General features: G+C 49.0%; 1 protein-coding gene across 2 annotated transcripts in view; it reads left to right on the top strand.

Moving 5' to 3' along the window:
• The first annotated feature begins 5458 nt into the window (after positions 1-5458).
• ANXA6 (annexin A6) overlaps positions 5459-19341 on the top strand; it is a 55223-nt gene continuing 41340 nt past the window's right edge. Inside the window, exons 1-2 of one of the 2 annotated variants that reach the window (XM_068536227.1) lie at positions 5459-5581; positions 15060-15103. In XM_068536227.1, the coding sequence (XP_068392328.1) occupies positions 15086-15103 (18 nt within the window). In that variant the 5' untranslated portion in view covers positions 5459-5581; positions 15060-15085. The remainder of the gene's footprint in view (positions 5582-15059; positions 15104-19341) is intronic. The other variant, XM_068536226.1, reaches the window with a different exon arrangement.

Raw genomic sequence — 19341 nt, 5'->3', positions numbered from 1 at the left:
AAAAATAAAATAGATAAGTAACAAGGACCTACTGTACAGCACAGGGAGCTATATTCAATAACTTGTAATAACCTATAAAGGAAAAGAATCTGAAAAAGAATATATAACTGAATCACTTTGCTGTGCAACTGAAACTAACACAACACTGTAAATCAATTATACTTCAATTAAAAAAAAACAAAAAGACTCACTAATTTATAAATAACAGTTGGAATAAATTGTCTACTCAGTCAGATGACTAAAGTCTTTCTTTGTAGAGAAGATTTTTAAGATCTGTATTTGCCCTTGACAAGCAATTTTAAGGAGGCTATTTGGGCAAGAGTGTCCTTTAGGCAGTTTGTGTTTAAAAAGGCTTCTTTTCCTTTTTTTTCCTTCCGGTCTTGGAAATTGGAGATGGCCTAGGTAAGAGTTCCCAGAAAGGTTACAAGCCTTTTGAGATAAAAAGGGAGGTTTTGGGATCCATGAAAAGGAATGGGTAGAATTTGAACTGTCTCTAGAGCTGCATTTACAGTTGTGCAAAGTTTTGTAAGATGTAACTTAAATGACATTGTAGGTTGATCCACCCATCCAGAAGCATTATATCTGGTTTTAAAAGGGGCCGTCATTACAGAAAAGTCAGTATGGCTAGCCTTCTGCAGAGGATAAATCTCAGTGTTAAAAAAAAAGGGGGGGGTCCCTGGTGGTGCAGTGGTTGAGTATCTGCCTGCCAATGCAGGGGACACGGGTTCGAGCCCTGGTCTGGGAAGATCCCACATGCCGCGGAGCAACTAGGCCCGTGAGCAACTAGGTCCGTGAGCCACAATCACCGAGCCTGCGTGTCTGGAGCCTGTGCTTCTCAATAAGAGAGGCCGCGATAGTGAGAGGTCCGCGCACCGCGATGAAGAGTGGCCCCCGCTTGCTGCAACTGGGGAAAGCCCTCACACAGAAACGAAGACCCAACACAGCCAAAAATAAATAAATAAATAAATAAATAAATAAATAAATAAATAAATAAATAAATAAATATTAAAAAAAAAAAAAGGAAGTTCAGAGAGAGATGGATAGCAGGGAGCAGAGCATTGTGGTAGACATTCAGAGAAACAGGGAGGAGCACAGGAAGCCAAAGAAAGAGCTCTCAGGAGCCTCAGAGGGTGTTTCCAATGTGGAAATCCTTTGAGATAATTGGGAGTTTCTCTGAGGGAAGCAGTCGTGGGTTCATTATGATGTTTGGAGGTTTCCAATACCAGTAGAAATAGGCTTCCCATTATTTGTTGTCTTACATCCTTTTTCTAATTAACTGTGCAGATAAACTAATTTAGAAATTTCAAGTGAGACCCAGTGTGGCCAATTTAATTGTAAATCACCCCAGGTAATCATAGTCCAGTAAGATCAATACTTGCAGGACTAGGATACATAGTTTTTACACATAAATCCAACAGGAGTTCCAGAAAGGGGCTGCTCTACAGCCTTACCCTTAGAGAGTGAATCTTCCATTTTTCTAAGAGTGATTAGTCACCAGACCAAAATGGGAAACAAAGTCCTGAAAACAGAAGCCAGCACAGAGGATACCCAAATAGAGTAGAACTTCTGCCAAGGTGGGAGGTTCAGGTACAGAACTTACCACTATGAGCCAGGACCACCTAAGAAACAATAGAGCACAAAGGACTCTTGTAGGTACCTTATTCCCATCATAGTGATGCTGGAGTTAGGGAGGAGGCAGGTCACTCTCTATCCCATTTGTCTGACACCAGGTCAACCAAAGACATGCAGAAGGCTGCAGATAAGAAGAGAGTTTATTTGGTCTTCAGAACTGCAATTTGGGAGACACAGATTCCAGTATAACTGAAAGAGTGTTCCAAGGAAGAGAAAGAATCAGGGCTTATAAAGGCAAAAGCGGTGAGGCTGGGAATTCCCTGGTAGTCCAGTGGTTAGGACTCCACACTTTCACTGCCAAGGGCGTGGGTTCAATTGCTGGTCAGAGAACTAAGATCCTGCAAGCCATGTGGTGCAGCCAAAAAATAAAAAAATAAAAAAGTAACGGAAAATTGTACTTGTATTAAAAAAAAAAAAAAAAGCCATGAGGCTGGACTCTGACATAAGAAAGTAAATATTTGTCCTTAAGGGATGGCTATTATGAGTTGTTTTAGGGTAAGGGTCTGATAAGTACCTTGAGTACCAGGCTCTGGATGACAATAGATGTTCCGGAGAGCAATAAGTCAAAAGATCAGACTCCAACTAGGCTAAGACAAGCATAAGTCACACTTCCTCAATGGCCTCCAGGCTCCATATTTAGAGAGCTTTCTTAACAATACCAAGTCCATTTTGATTTTCCTTTCACATTGCTCTGCCCAGAGAGCTAGGTAAAACATTATTTCTGAATGTATCTGTGAGGATTAGCATTTGATTAGCTAAGAGATTAGCATTTGATTCAGTAGACTGAGTACAGAGGCTTGCCCTCACCAGCGGGGGTAGGTATCATCCAATCCACTGAGGAACCAAATGGAACAAAAGGCAAATGAAGGGCAAATTTCTCTGTCTCTTCTATAGCTGGGACGTCTCTCTGTTCCTGCCTTTAGACCTCAGAGCTACGTCTTCTCATCCCCCTGCCCATCCCTGTCCCCTCACTACCTTCCTGCCCCCTTACTCTCCCTCTGGCTCACTCCACTCCAGCCACACTGGCCTCCTTGCTGTTCCTTCAATATTCCAGGCCTGCTCCTGCCCTGGAGCATTTGTTCCAGCTGTTTCCTCTGCCTAAAACACTCTTCCCACAGATCTCTCATCAGCTCTGCTACCTTCCTCACCTCCTGCATGTCTTTGTTCAAATCTCACCCTCTCATTGAGGCCTCTGCTGAACACCCTACATAATACTGCAACTTCCCCTATCATCCTGGGACACTTCATCTTTTTCTTCTTATTGTCCACACCACTTGTCACCTTCTAGCATATTGTCATGTTTACTTACTGTGTGTCTATCTTCCCTCTGCTGGAATGCAGATTCCATGAGGGCAGAGATCTTCATTTTGTTTGCTGATAAAACTCCTAAAATAGTGCCTGGCATGCAGTAAGTGCTGAATAAATATTTACTAATGAATTGTGAGGATTCAATGTGACATTGCAAGTAAAGCACTTACAACAGTGACTGGCTCATACAAAATGCTCAATAAATAGCAGATGCTATTATGATGCTTGAGGAGACCTCACCTCCATCCTTGCTGGGGCCAGCCTCCTCATATTCTATCTCAGAAGGTGTTGCTTCTGAAGCCAAGCAGGACCCTGTGGGGCTCCCAGGTACAAATCCTTTCTGTGTCCCCATTTCTTGTTTGTAGAAAATAGGCTTTATTTAGAAGCAGGTTCAAACAGTTGCTAATCAGGGAAGGGAGGGAATGCAGAAACAAGGGAGGAACAGTGAAGAAATAGTGCAGCCTTGGGTCAGGGTCCTGGTTCTTCCTGAAGAAATATACATAACAATATATTTTCTTTTTTTAAATAAATTTATTTATTTTTTTGGCTGCTTTGGGTCTTCATTGCTGCTCGCGGGCTTTCTCTAGTTGCGGAGAGCGGGGGCTACTCTTTGTTGCAGTGTGCAGGCTTCTCATTGCGGTGGCCTCTCTTGTTGTGGAGCACCAGCTCTAGGCATGCGGGCTCAGTAGTTGTGGCTCGCGGGCTCCAGAGCGTAGGCTCAGTAGTTGTGGCGCACAGGTTTAGTTGCTCCGCAGCATGTGGGATCCTCCCGGACCAGAGCTCAAACCCGTGTCCCCTGCATTGGCAGGCGGATTCTTAACTACTGCACCACCAGGGAAGTCCCTCATAACAATATCTTTGAGTTCTTCTGCAGGAACTAAGGCCCCCACCCAGGAGGAGGATGGTAACTTCAGCCTGAGCACAAGATTCCTGGAACCACCCTGTTACCTCACCACCAGCCAATCAGAAGAAAGACACACCTTGCAGCCCTCACCCCAAATTTTGCCTATTAAAAACTTTTCCAAAAAAAAAAAAAACAAAAAACTTTTCCCCCCCAAACAGTTGGGGAGTTTGGGGATTTTGAGCATGAGCCACCCGTTTTCCTTGCTTGGCCCTGCAATAAACCTTTCTCTGCTCCAACTCCGATGTTTCAGTCTGTTTGGTGTCACTCTGCTTCAGACACATGAACTTGTGTTCGATAACACTTCTATTGAATACTAACAGCAGATCTCATCTTAAGGTAATTACTTACTTTATTTATTTATTTATCTATTTTAATTTCTTCTTAGTCTCCTACTAGATTCCATTCATCTTTTGGTCACAACACCACTCTCATTCAAAGGTCTAGGTTAGGCGGGATCCATCTGCTGTGGCCATCATAGCACTTTATAGTTTCCAGATTACGACCACCTAAACCTTATTGTAACAAAGACCTAACCATCTGTCTTCCATAAGAATGGAAGCTCCATGCGGGCAGGTCTAGGCTGCATTTCCCATTTGCTCACTTCGGTCTCCCAGCTCAGTACCCAGCATGAAGCAGGTACTCAATAAATGTTGGGGGGATGAATAGATGAAAGAACATACTAGGTCCCCTTGCTAAAAAGGCTTAGAGTTCTCTAACTAGTGAGAGGTTGAAGACAGCCTTCGGAAAGAGTTTTGATTATCCCTATCTTTTGGTTGAGCAAATTGAAAATCAGAGCATCTAAGAGTCTTGCCTATGAAGACTCAGCAGCCCAGGGTTGCCATCTTTCCATCAGGGCAGAATTTCTAAGGGGTGGGTGGGTGGGAAGTACTACTGATTTCACTGCAGCATCACCTCCTCCAGGAAATCTTTACAAATCCCCTGGGGGACAGTCATTCTCAGTTTCCTCTGGATTCCCAAAGAGTTTATCACTTTTTTATTATTCTATGGTTTTCCCCACAGCCCCGGATTATAACCGCTGGTCTGTCTCCCTTTCCTCTGGACTATGCACTCCCCTGAGCCAAGCTAGAGCAAGCGCCCCTCTGGAGTCACCTGGACCAGGTCTGAATCCGGCTCCACAACTTACTAGCTGTGTGACCTTCGTTTAAAAACTGGGCTTCTCTGGGCTCTCCTCTGGAAAGTGGCTAAGTAATGTCACAGACCTGATGGGGCTGTGGAGGGACAGAATCTGATCAGGCAGATTAAGTGCTTGGCCTTTATTTTGTCAAGCCTCAAGGTTCTGTTTCTCAACAAATCTTTGGTGAGCAGTAGGAATTTGGCGACAGTGTCCAGAACTGGAGTCGGGAGCTTTGACTTCCAGCCCTGAACGGCCGAGTGACCTTGGCCAAATCCTCCTCCCCTTTTCAGGTCGCAGGTCTGGGGTCTGAGCACAGACGGAGTTTATCCTGGCGAGGCCCCTCCCGGTTGGTGACATTCTAAGATTCCAGGAGCGAATGACTTGAGGGGTGGGGGGGAGGGGGGGAGGGGGGACGGGGGGAGGCGGGACGAGCCCGATTGGGCCCCGCTCGCCACGTGTCCGGCCCGGGAGCCGAGGACTGTCCTCCCGGCCCGCCCCTGCGCTGCGGCTGCTGCTGCTAACGGGCTCTGACCCAGCGAGCTCCGCGTCCGCGCGTCCGCCTGCTCGTCTGTCTGTCCGCTACAGGAGGCTTCCGCCGCGCGGTGAGTAGGTTGAGGTAGGAGATGGGATCGCTCCAGTGGACTCCCACCCCTTCCGGCGGGCTGCAGGGGTGCGGGGGGCGAGCCATAAATGCCCAGTCATCGCTGACCCACGCCTGCCGCCGGCCCCGGGGAGGGGCGCGGGATGTGGGGGCCGCGGGGCCCGGGAACCCGAGGGCGCGGGAACCCGAGTGGGTCGCGGGCAGGGCGCGTCTGGGGCAGCGCAGCGGAGCAAATCCACTGCCGCAGGCGGGGAAGCGGAGGCGGACGGCGGGCGGGCTGCGGGAGGGAAGGGAAGAGAAAGGAGGGGAGGGAAGGGAGGCGAGGGGAGGTGAGGGGAGGCGAGGGGAGGGGAGGAGAAGGGAGGGCCGGCTCTGCAGAGGGTGTGGTGGAGGGGCGGGGGGCACCTGGGCTGGGGCCACGCAAGCTGCTGGCCGTGCTTTGCGGGACTGAAGCGACTCTGAAGGCCCGGGGCTGGAGGCAGCTGGACGGAGGACGGACCCGCAGGGAAGGGTGTAGCTGAAGCCGAAGACTGAGGGCATGAGGAGTCCGACCCTGGGCTGCACCTGAAATGGTGGTCGTTGGGGCAGGGCTCTTCGTGTGCAGACGGATGGGGGACCGGCTGTCCACACCTCAGGGCCCTAGTGGACCCTCCCGCCCTCTTGGGGCCACTCCTCGCCTCTAAAGGAGACTCCCAGCTGGGCTGCAGGGGCCTTGTGATGGGCCAGAGGCCCCACCCTTCTTCCTGCTCCCCCTCAGCCCAGTTTCGGCCTTTCCAAAGCTTGGGGGCGTCAGATGACTCCGCAGATGCTAGCATGGGAGTGAAATACCCTGAGTCGGAATCCCAGCTCCACCAACAACGTGCAGTGTGACCTTGGATCCGTAGCTTTCCCTTTCTGAGCCTCAGTTTCCTTCCTCAAGTCCAGAGCTGATAAACCCAGCCTCTCAGAGGAAACAATGGCTGTGAAAATTGATTTATCTGTCAGCTGCAAGGAATGATTACAGGTTTGGGAAGTCTTGATTACAGGCCTGGGAAGCCTGGCCTACCCAGCTAGGCCGTGCAAGGGGATGGGGTGGGGGGTCGTTTGGGAGGATCCACCCTTTGCTTCCTCCCTCCCCCTCCTTTTCTCTAAACTCTGGTGGGTCTTCCCCAACAATACCAAATTTGGACATACGGCGCTCCTGGGTTTGTAAAAGAACTCTGGTTTCCCCGGTCCACCCTTTTCCCTCACTTCCCCTTCCTCCCCTCTACCCAAAGCACACCTTAAACCGCCGCCCCACTGACCCAAATGGGATATCGTGACCTGCTTAGCCCTCCCTTTGGAGGTGAATGACTGCCCAGCTTCAGCTGCCATGGACCCTGCCCGCTCTGGCTGGCAGGCCCTGTGCCATGGCAGAGGGCACTGGCCTAGGGGCCAGTGGAAAGCTGGGTCACAGTTCCAGGTGCCAGGGGTCCTTGGGCAAGCCCCTTCCTTCTCTGTGCTTTAGTTACCATTCTGTAGCAAAGTCTGCTGAACTGGCTGACCCCTTGCAGTGCTGGCGTTCTAGGATTCAACTGTTCTAAGATTTAGGATTGTGGGAGTAGGGTGGGGCAGATGCCTCTATCCCCCTATGCAGCTGTGACAGTCACTCACCCATCTTTCTTTGCCTTCCACTCCTTGTTCCCGAGGCGCGGGCTGCTGGGATACAGAAAATATTTGTGGTTTCCGGGTAAGGGTCACAGCTGTTGCTGGGGCAGACTGTGGATGTGAATGTGCAGAGGAGGGGGCTGCCCCTGGGAAGTCAGGGACCTGGCCTCTTGGGGCTTGTTCCTGGGACAGGGTCGGGGAGCTCTGCAGTGTTGGGTAGCCGCCAGCATCTGGAACATCTGCACTGCAGCACCAGAGGGAGCCCTGGGCCACCAGGCTCCAGCCACACCCGGTCCCAGCCTCTGCCCTGCCACTACCACCTGGAGCCCTGGGGACACGCCTACCCCTCTGAGCCTTAGTGCCTGCCTCTCTAGAGGGACAAGAGCTGTGCCCAGGGCACCCAGCTGGTAAAATGGGTTGGAGTTGCCTGGCTCTTCTTCATGGCCATTCTAGAATTTTCCAGGGACGTCCAGTAGTGTCACCAGCCTCACCCCACCCAACCCCTCCAAGATGCTTCCTGGGTGGGGACAAAGCACAGGATGTGGTCTCTACCTTGATTTTCAAGCAAGCATGTCCCTCTACCTCCCTCTCAAAAGAGGAGAGGAAGTCTTGGGTGAGGGTGCCTTCTTTCATCCTTTTAAACTTCTTGGTTTGGAATCCAGCCATACTCCCTTTCCTCCTGGGGTTGAGAACCCTCCCCACTCACCCCACCCCCAGACTGGCTAAGGAGGAGTGCCTGTCCTTGGGTTCTTGGAGCCTCAGATCTCCTACCTGTAAAATGAGGATGAGGTTGATAGCCCCCTCATGAGATTATAAGATGGGAGATGTGAAAAAGTGCCTTGTAAACTGTAGAGTGCCCTGCCCAGAGAACCAGGTGCTACTGTGGTGTGGTGCCACAGAAGGGTGTGGTGCTTGAGAAAGCAGGTGACCCGAGCCTCAGGTTCCTCATCTGCAAAACGGGTGTCCTTGTAAATAATAGTAAAATAGTCACTTCTATTATTTATTGAACCCTTCTAACTTACCAGGCCTTGGCTGAACCCTATGTTAGATGCTGTTACCATGCCCATTTTGCAGATGTGGAAACTCAGCCCTCAAAAGTTTAGGGTAGAAAGAATATTAAGACTTACATAGGGTGTCCTGTGTGCCAGGGCGTCTTCTAAGCACTAGATATGTCTTAATTCTTTTCACGCTCACCACAACTCCTCTGAGGTGAGCATAATTTTTATCCCCCATTTTACATTTGAGGTTAAGTACGTGCCCAAGGCCACACAGCTCCTAAATAACAGGTCAGGCTCCGATCTCAGGCAGTCTATGCTTTGCTGTCTCTCACAAAAGTGACCTGAGCATTCCAACCCAGGCCAGTCCAACTCCAAACCCGGGGCCCCTGGATCATATCCTGGGGCCTTGTCCTGCCTGAGGATCAATGATTCTGGGTCAGGAGAGGGAAAGACTCTGCTCTCTAAGAAACCCTAGTGCCCTGAGCTGGGGGGTGTGCCTGGGCACAGGGCCAGGAATGGCATTTACTCTGGCTTCATTAAAGGCAGGTCCTGGAGGGCGGAGGGGCTGCTCTTTGGCGTCTCCCTGCAGACTGGGGGAGGAGCCATCAGGAAAGGGGAAAGGGAAGGGTCTAGATTTTGTAGGCCAGGGGCCTCCAAAGTGAGGTACATACAACCTGGGAGACACTAAGATGATTTTCTGGGATGCCGGAAGAAACTGTTAGACTTCTTATTATATATGCTTTTAATCTTATGCTTAAAAAAGTATATGTTTGTTTATCATGATGAATGATCATTTTTTTTCTTTTGTTACTGGTGGTGTATAGGATCAAAAAAATTATCAGATCACTGCACAAAAATTTGTCAGTTTCGCTGGGGGTGGGAGATTCGTCTGTCTCATTGTCTGTTCTACCCCCAACTCCTGCCAATAGGCATGCAGGAGGCGCTCAATAAATAGGATTTGAAAAGTGAGCCTCTGCTTAATCACTAATTTTCTTTATGAGCTGGGCAAGTTACTTAACCCCTCAAGTTATTTCCTCTCCTGGCTGTATAATGAGTCTGAAAACCAGTAGGCAAGGTGATTCCTTTTTATTCTGTGATTTTTCAAGGGAGTCACTAAAGAAAGCATGAAAACCACTCAGTACCTTTCACTCAACAATCCTTATGAACCACACTTAGTAGTAAGGGTACATTAAGGAAGCATATACAATAATTTTAAAGAAAAGGTAAAATCATCCCTCAGATATAAAAATGATCATGTGCTAAAGATTTTATTCTACTCAATAATCAGTGACTGGACCAGGCAGATGTTAGAACCAGCTCAGAAGAGAATCAGCAGATGCCTCTATATTGAAAGTAATGTACAAATGGAGGCAAACTTGTTTTTCCACCAGAGGTGGGGGAAGGGAAGGGAAGTCCACTGAACCTTTATCAGATAGGACAGAATGAGCATGTCTCTAAGGATTATCGTGCATTTTTACAGATTTTTTTTTTCTCACAATACCTTGGAGACAAGCAGCCTCCATCTAATTGAGGAATGATAAATCCACAATGGTTGACCCAAGCCACTCACGAGTAGATGGTTTTAGAGTCACACTGTGGTTCAGAGGTGGGAGAAATCCCTCCTGGCTTCCTAGAAAAGTTAGCAGAATCACCTAGGAAAGTTTTCAAAAATTACCAAAGCCCAGGCTTCATCCCTGGCCTGTTGAATCTCTGGGGGTGGCCTTATGTGTTGGTAAGTTCGAAACACTCCCCAGGTGGTATTAATAAAGCCAGAATTGAAAAAGCACTGGTTTTGATGCTAGAAGGCTGGTTAGAAAATGCCAGTGGAAGAGATTCCTGGTTTAGGGGGGAGAGGGTGTGGTAGTGGGTGATGAGGAGGAAGGCGAGGGCAGACAAATCAGGAAGGGTGTCAGGGGCCGTGAGTGCGGAGCTCAGAGGGCCTGCATCGAAGAGGGGCCGTTGGAGATGAGTGGGCAGAGTCCCTCCGGCACTCCTGGGGCACAGAGGTCTGGGTGATTTTTTTTGCATGATCTTCCAGGTTATTTATACAATTTTTCTCAATTTGCCCTTACCCCCCACACCTGATCTCACCCCCTAATACTCAACATCTCCTCCCTCCTCTCAAAAGTACACTCTATTCCACCGAAGCCCACAGGCTACATTTTGAGAACAGAAATGCTTTTTCTTATGCCGGTGTTTCTTCTCCCCTCTTCCTTCTCCTTCCTCTGCTTCATTCCATCGAGTCCAAAGTTTTTTTTTTTTGGTTGCGGCAGGCGGGCTTCTTAGTTGCATCATGTGAACTCTTAGTTGCGGCATGCATGTGGGATCTAGTTCCCTGACCAGGGATCGAACCCGGGCCCCCTGCATTGGGAGTGCAGAGTCTTAACCCCTGTACCACCAGAGAAGTCCCGAGTCCAAACTCTCGATTGTGTACTTCTATCAGCCCTAATATGCATCTTTAACTTTATATATGTATAGCAGACATCAGCAATGGAACATGAAAGGACAAGATCAATTTAGAAAGTTGTAATATTCTCATTCTGCACCCCAATGGATCGTTGTGCCCAGTACCCCACTTTGGAGACCACGGCTGTAATAACGGTGATTGTGATAACAGAAGCTACCACTTATTGAACATTTACTCTGAACCTGACCATGCTAAGTATTTTACCTGCCTTACTTCATTGAGTTTTCACAAAAACCTTATGAGATTATCATTTCTGAGATGAAGAAACCGAGTCAGAAATGATGTAACTCACCCAAGGTCATGAGCAGTCAGGATTTGAACTCAGGCCATGACTGCAAAGCCCAGCATTCTTTATTACAGTGCCACCCTGACTCCTTTGTAAATGTTTGGGACTTCATATGCATCTTGTAGATGTGGAAATTGAGATTCATATTTAGGTAACTTACAAAATTACTAATTGCTGGGGAGCAGAGCTGTGACTCAGTCCTTTTGCAGGACTTGGACAAGACCTTCTGTCTGGCTCTCGGTTTCCCCAATGCTATAGTTAGGCAGTGGTGGTTGAGCCAGCCCTGGTATTCTCTACCCCAGAGTGTTCCTTCTGGAGCGAGTCCTGATTGCTTGCAGCCTAAAGGACTAAGGCAGGAGGTGGCCACAGCAGCACAAGGCCACCAGGCAGCTCTATCCTTGAGTGGGTTTCTGGCAAATGAGTTTCTGGAATGATTTGCCATGATAAGCCTTCATGGAAATCCAGGTCCAAAGAGATTCAGGGTTCCTGAGAGGAGAGAGGCACTGGTGTATAGTGGCCATACCTGCCAGTCTTGAGAAGCTATTTCAACCGAGATGGTGAAACTTGCCTCTTGGGGGTGGGGTGGGGATAGAGAGGAGTCCTGTGGCCTTGGGGGAGAACTCTCCTAGGACTGATACTCGAGATTTTGCTGTGAAAATCCCTGGTTGATACCTACAAAAGCCTCTCACATCCACTCTGGGTTTTCCCAGAGAGGGAGTGATACTCTCCACATTTTGCAGATGAAGAAACTGAGGTCTAGAGAGACAACCTGGCTTGTCTTGAGGTTACAGAGGGGCAGGCTGGGAACCAGAACCTGGGTCTTTTCCTTCGGCCTCTTCCTAACGTCCCTGTTATTACCCGGGGGTGGGATGCAGGGATGTCAGCCATTGTCTGGGCCTGGCAAGTCACTCATCCTCCCTGAGATGCCTTTACTTCACCTAGAAAGTGAGGGGCTTGGAAGTGATGGATTGTTAAGGGCCCTCTGGGGTTCTGAAACATTGGATATAAAACATTTATTCAGGCAACCTGAGAAGTGTGGTCTGGGTCGCTCTGGGAGGGATCAGAGCCCCTCGTAAAGCCGGGGTAGATGGCGCCTCTGTGATTAGCTCCAGAGCTGCCCTGAAGCCTCAGAGGAGGGGCTGTGGGAGCTTGGTCCCCCTGAACTGCAGTCAGAACATCTAGTTCTGGAAGTTTGCTTTCCATGTATACGCAAGACGTGCACTCACAAGAGGCACATATAAACTGCTCTCGGAGCTGAGAGTATTTTCCCAAAGACTCGGAGGCCCCTCCTCTGAGCCGTCCAGATGGGCCTGGGCTGCCGCCAGCAGCTGAAGTTTCCAGCAACAAGGCCAAAGGAAAATGCATCGAGGCTGGAGGTGCAGGTGATGGGCCTCAGCTGACTTCCTGGGCCTCATGCAGTCCCTTTTTGTCTGCTGGCCTTGGAGCTCCCTCACCTTTTACCCACACCATCCCCCAGAGCTGGGGAAACCCAGAGCTGGCTCCTGGCCAGACCCTAGGGTAGATGTGGGTTCCCGCTCCCCCTCGGGGGAGTTTCTATTTCCTGAGGAGAGCTCAAGTTTGTACCAAAGGGCCCCTGGTTGTCAGGGAAACAGCAGGGTTTCCGCAAGTTCTGCTGTCAGCTCGCCGCGGTTACAGGTAGATCACTGCCCTCTGCTCTTCACTCCCAAGCCCATCATGTCACGTCTGTCTGCTGACTGTAGTTTGGGGGACTTGTATTCAGGCAGTGGGGACACATGGGTAAACATGACAAAGCCCTGTCCTCAGAAAGTCCCCCTAGCACACTGAATGCCACCATTTACTGAGAACACATCTCTGCCTGGCCTTGACATAAGTTGGGTCTCATCCTCCAACTCTCCAAGGCAGGAAGGGGAAAGCCCCAATTCTGTACTTAAGATAACCTTGAATTCAGAGATGAGCAATGTGCCCAAGGTCACATAGCTAGTAAGTGACAAAACGGACTTGAATCCAGGTCTGTCTGTCTGACTCCAAACCTATGTTCTCCCTGCTGTGTCACACGTCTCCTGTGGCCCCAGAGTGAGAGCAGGATTATGGGCTGAGATCAGAGGCTGATTTCCCCTCAGGTTTTTTTTTTTTTTTGGCGGGGTGGGGTAGGGGTGATGGTATGTGAAGAACTGGAGAACATTGAGGTTACGCATCTCCTTTGTTTCTACCCTCTGTTCTGGTTCAGTTCCTTGTAGCTCTTACTGGATATAAGTCTGATAGAGTTTGTTATTTTTACTTTTAAAAAGTAATACGTAGACATGGTTGAAAAAGATCAAATTGGGTTTCCCTGGTGGTGCAGTGGTTAAGAATCCACCCACCAATGCAGGAGACACGGGTTCGAGCCCTGGTCTGGGAAGATCCCACATGCCGTGGAGCAACTAAGCCTGTGTGCCACAACTACTGAGCCTGTGCTCTAGAGCCCGCGAGCCACAACTACTGAGCCTGTGTGCCACAACTACTGAAGCCCGTGCGGCTAGAGCCCGTGCTCTGCAACAAGAGAAGCCACTGCAGTGAGAAGCCTGTGCACCACAATGAAGAGTAGCCCCTGCTCGCCGCATCTAGAGAAAAGCCCGCGTGCAGCAACGAAGGCACAACACAGCCAAAAATAAAATTAAAAAAAAAAAAAAAAGATCAAATTGTGCAGTCCTGACTACAATGGACAGCACTGGTTCTTCCTTCTCCTCTTATCCCAAGAAGATTGTGGCTCTTCCGTCTCCGCCCTCCTGCAGAGAGCACTCAGTAGCCCACCCGCTCCCCCTTCTCTTCCCCTTTCCAAAGCAGCAACGTCCCTTTATACATTTCTTTTTAGGTATCTTTGTTTCTTATTCCTTCACTGCAGACCCTGTGTCCTGACACCCCTTTCAGTGAGGTCGTGTGTCCTGTTTGTTCAGTTCCCCACCCTCACCCATGATCTGTCCCATCGGAGAAAAACCCAAGTCTTTACAGTGGCCTTAGGCACTGGTCCCTTGATGCCGCGTCTTACCAATGTCCCCACCCCGCTCCCTGCCGCCATATCAGCCACACTGAGCTCCTTGACCTCACTGCCTTCAGGTAGCCACGTGGTTCAGGAGGCCTCTGGCCACTCCACCTGAGATCACACCCCTTGTCACTCTCCCAACCAAGCTTCATCTTTTCTCCTTAGTTTTTATCATATGTTTGTTATTCTTCCCCATTATAGAGGAAGCTCCAGAAAAGCACATGTTTTAGAAAGTCTCTTTTATTTACTGATATATCCTCAGTGCCTAGATCAGTGCCTGATAGAAGTAGATGCTAAAGAAACCATAGCCTGTCAGATATTTGCAACAGGTGACCCAGAGCCCCTGAGGGTGCCCATCTACAGACTGTTAAGCCCTGAATTCTGGAACTGTTCTTGGTGACTTGGAAAGAGAACGTGTGTGGTGCAGATGGCATGGACCCTGGGATCTAGACTTTGTTGAATTCAGGGTCTTTTTTTAATTTAAGTGTAGTTGATTTACAATGTTGTGTTAGTTTCAGGTGTACAGCAGAGTGATTCAGCTTTTTCAGATTCTTTTCCATTATATGTTTTCACAAGATATTGAATGTAATTCCCTGTGCTATGCAGTAGGTCCTTGTTGTTTATTTCATATATAGTGAATTCAGTTTTAAGCTGTATGATCTTGGGCAAATTATTTAACCTCCCTGAACCCCCATCCTCAGTTTCCTCCTCTATAAAAAAGGGGAATTTGACTCCAGGAAGGATTGCTGTGAGGATTAAGTGAGACAGCATCTGGGAAAGTGCCCTGCGTGGCCTGGAGGAATCGTGCTGGTTAGTGGTCCTGCCCTTTCCCTCTTTCAAGTTCTCCTGGTTCCAAGAGTCTTTCCCATCCTGGTGTGAGTATCTGGACACTGGCTAGTCCATCCATTATCCTCCAAAAACTGCGCCTGGCCCTGAGCTGGGTCTTTGGGTGTGATTGAACCTGAAAGGCTGGAGGCAGCAGGAAAACAGCAGCAGGAGCACACTCTCCCTTGAAAGGAATGAGGCTGAGGAAATTTAGGGGAAAGAATGGAGGGAATCACAGTGCAGAGGAATCTCATGGCATTTCTTTTTTCTCCACAGTGTTTTCTGCTGCAGAACCCGAGACCATGGCCAAACTAGCACAGGTAAGGAGCCTTTCCCCTCCTATAGTACTTCCCCTGGGCCTGGGCTTCTCCTAGAGTCACTGGGCCTGCAGCACAGATCCCTGGTATCTTCAGTTAGAAAGGAGCTGGAGAGGTTCTCAGGCTGTGCTTGCTCCTATTATAAGTCACAGCTCTTTCAGATGCAAGTGACCAATGACAACACACAACATCCTAAGAAGAAAGGAGGTGTATTGGCTCACATGACTGAGAAGTCCAGGGCTTCAGGTCTGGCTGGATCCAGGGGCCCACGTGATATTGCCAGGATTCTGCCTCCGTGAACCGGGCCTCCTCTGGGTGGCTTCATTCTTGGACACATTCTTCCTTAATTGTTCATACTAGCCATCATCAGCAGCTCTAGGCTTCCATTCTGCTTCCTGGGTAGCGTGCAGGATACAACATAATTTATACCAAACGATTCCAGGGTAAGTCTTGGGTTTGGATTTCATTGGCTGGGCCTGGGTAATGTGGAACCAGGCGGTAGAGCTGGTCCCACCAGAACTGCCTGGCCCAAGAGTGGTTCCCCCAGGAAGGGAGATGGATACTGGATAGGCAAAAGCATTAGAGGGTCCTCTCTGCTCTGGAGGTGGATTTGGGTCTTCTCTGTCACATGCATTTGGGATTAAGTTTCCCTGGCTTGGGAGACACCAGTCTTTCATGCTGTCTGAGTGCTTTGCTGGGCTGTGGAATTTGAGGTGTTTCGGAGCTTTTACTCCTGTGTGTGGCCAGGATTAGGTTCCGTCCTTGGTCAGAGCTAGGTGTTGTTCTGGGCCAGGGTTTGCCTAAGAGTGTTCCCCGTTGGCTGGCCTTAGAGAAAAAGACGTGGTCACTGCAACAGTGGGGTTGAAAAGGGAGAATAAAACAAAGGGACCCCTGACTTGGCCCCTTTGGTCCCTCATGTCAATCATAGAGCTATTGGCCACAGACATAATACAGGAGCTGTGTGTTCTTGGATGAGTTCCTTACCTTCTCTGCGGCCCCAGTTTCCATTATGAGGTGATTGAGCTCAGTGATAACTAAACTTTGTCCCCATCTTCATGACTTGCCACCCAATGAACAAGGGCCTTAAGGATGTCTATTCACAATTTTTGAAGAGCACAGTGTGTTATATGATGTAGGATCAGTACTCAAAAAAGTCTTAGCCGTGGCCTCCCTGTTGGCCTCTGAGGAGCACACTTTGCACAAGTGGCCTCTCTGACCAGGAGAGAGTGCTAGTGGTTATAGACAAAGATCCAAGGCATAGTTGTTGTTGCTACCCATTTCCCATGAGTAATCATCCCAGAGTTACTTCCTGAGAGGCATTCGAATTGCAGGGTTCTGGATGACCCAAGCGGACAGATCAGGTCCTGGGAGACCAGGGTGGCCAGGACCTAGGGCACACATCTTTGGACTCCTGGACCAGTGCTCCCAGACCCTGCTGTCTGCCTAGCTGACCTGTGCTTTCTTGTCGCCATGGACCAGCAGCCATAGACATCCTACAAGCGAGAGTCCTAGGATGGCAGAGCCTTAGGGAGTCCCTTATCCTGTGGGATGAGTTGGAGCCCCCATGCACAGGGCTAATGCTCTGGTGGGAACAGTAAAGGAGCTCTGGGGGCACGCAGGTTGAGGAAATAGGAAAAGCTGCCTGGAGAGAGCTACTTGAGGAAGAACAAGGGAGCTGAGAGTGTTTTAGGTAGAGGGGATGCTGGAACAGAGGGGCAGAGGGGAGAGAACGTAGTGTGTGCAGGGCAGTAAAAGCAATTTGGATGCTTGGAGTGCAAGGGTCGGGGGAAAGAAGAAGGGGGCTGAAGACAATACAGATCTTCCTTGACCTACAATGGGGTTACCTCCCAGTAAACCCATGGTTAGTTGAAAACATCATGAGTTGAAAATGCATTTAAATCCACCTACCCCGCTGAACATCAGAGCTTAGCCTCACCTACCTTAACTGTGCTCAGAACTCTTCTATGAGCCTACTGTTGGACTAAATCATCTAACACACAGCCTATTTCATAATAGAGTGTTGAATATCTCATGTAATGTATTGAATACGGTACTTAAAGTGAAAACCAGAATGGCTGGGTACAGAATAGCTGTCAGTGTATTAGATGACCACCCTCGTGGTCGCGTGGCTGACTGGGAGCTGCGGCTTGCTCTTGCTGCCCAGCATCATGAGAGAGGACCCTACAGCATATCGCTAGCCCAGGAAAAGGTCAAAATGTACAATTCGAAGTACAGTTTCTACTGAAAGTGTATCACTTTTTGAAAAATCGACGTTGAATCAGTCGGGTACTGCCTGTGCTAGGGAAGAGTGAGAAAGGTCTTCCTTCCACTGAGCTGAAGTTTGTGTCTAATGCTCCCAATTATTAGCACCCCAACTCTGCTCCTGTGCACCCCTTCCCAACACACACATGCGTGCACACACGTGTACACACACACACACACACACACACAAGCACAGAACAAGCCACTCCCTCTTTTCTCTGGTCCAGGTCGCCCCCAGTTACTTCTACTGTGATCTCTGTGCCAGTTCTCCCTCTTTCCTTCCAGAAGGGGGGACCCTGAGGCCCAAAGTCATAAAGAAATAGTGTGGCGTCATAGAAAGGCCCAGAGGCATGGCTCTGTGGCCTTCATTTCACAGGGGTGTTCTGGGTTTGAACGTGAAGGTGAGCATAAGAACGCTTAGGGGACAGGGCGAGAGTGGCAGGTGTTGGTGCCTGCAGCTCCAGGAGCTGCAGAGGGGAGGCTTGGGCCAGGCCCGCTCAAGGCGGCTCTCAGGTGGAGTCCTGGCTGGGCAGCCACCTCTCTGACTCATGTGGCTTAGGTTCCCGAGCGGCCTCGGGACTCCTGCTCTAGCAGCAGCCTGGATGGAGCCTGGGGTCCAGGCTGCTCACCAGCTGGCATCGGGGCCTGCTGAATATTTCAGGGTGGAAAGTCCTTTCTCCTCTTCTCTCCCCTCCCCTCGCGGGTACTTGAGGCCGGGAACCTGTGTGCCGGAGGAGTGGCAGGCAGTCAGGGTGAGGGGGAGAAGTGGGGACAGCTGTGCAGGTGGCACTTGGAGATGCAAATTCACCAGGTTGGTGTGAGAATGACCAATGTTGGGAAACCTGGGTGATTTGAAGGACTGTCCCTGCGTCTCTAAATGTGACCAGTGCTGGGGCCGCCCTGCGCCGCCCTTTCCTCATGGCTGTGATCCTGCAGGGTGCTGGGATAACTAGTCTGACAGGCTACTTATTCTTTTTATTTTTATTTTTTTAACGTCTTTATTGGAGTATAATTGCTTTACAATGGTGTGTTAGTTTCTGCTTTATAACAAAGTGAATCAGTTATACATATACATATGTTCCCATATCTCTTCCCTCTTGCGTCTCCCTCCCTCCCACCCTCCCTATCCCACCCCTCTAGGTGGTCACAAAGCACCGAGCTGATCTCCCTGTGCTATGCAGCTGCTTCCCACTAGCTATCTATTTTACATTTGGTAGTGTATATATGTCCATGCCACTCCCTCACTTTGTCCCAGCTTACCCTTCCCCCTCCCCACATCCTCAAGTCCATTCTCTAGTAGGTCTGTGTCTTTATTCCCATCTTGCCTCTAGATTTTTCATGACTTTTTTTTTTTTCTTAGATTCCATATATATGTGTTATCATACGGTATTTGTTTTTCTCTTTCTGACTTACTTCACTCTGTATGACAGACTCTAGGTCCATCCACCTCAGTACAAATAACTCAATTTCGTTTCTTTTTATGGCTGAGTAATAGTCCACTGTATATATGTGCCACATCTTCTTTATCCATTCATCTGTTGATGGACACTTAGGTTGCTTCCATGTCCTGGCTATTGTAAATAGAGCTGCAATGAACATTTTGGTACATGACTCTTTTTGAACTATGGTTTTCTCAGGGTATATGCCCAGTAGTGGGATTGCTGGGTCGTATGGTAGTTCTATTTTTAGTTTTTTAAGGAACCTCCATACTATTCTCCATAGTGGCTGTGTCAATTTACATTCCCACCAACAGTGCAATAGTGTTCCCTTTTCTCCACACCCTCTCCAGCATTTATTGTTTCTAGATTTTTTGATGATGGCCATTCTGACCGGTGTGGGATGATATCTCATTCAGACTATACTACAAAGCTACAGTAATCAAGACAGTATGGTACTGGCACAAAAACAGAAATATAGATCAATGGAACAGGGTAGAAAGCCCAGAGATAAACCCACGCACATATGGTCACCTTATCTTT

This window comes from Eschrichtius robustus, chromosome 2 (genome assembly GCF_028021215.1).
Source record: "Eschrichtius robustus isolate mEscRob2 chromosome 2, mEscRob2.pri, whole genome shotgun sequence".
Taxonomy (NCBI): domain Eukaryota; kingdom Metazoa; phylum Chordata; class Mammalia; order Artiodactyla; family Eschrichtiidae; genus Eschrichtius; species Eschrichtius robustus.
This window is presented reverse-complemented; position numbering and strand designations above follow the sequence as displayed.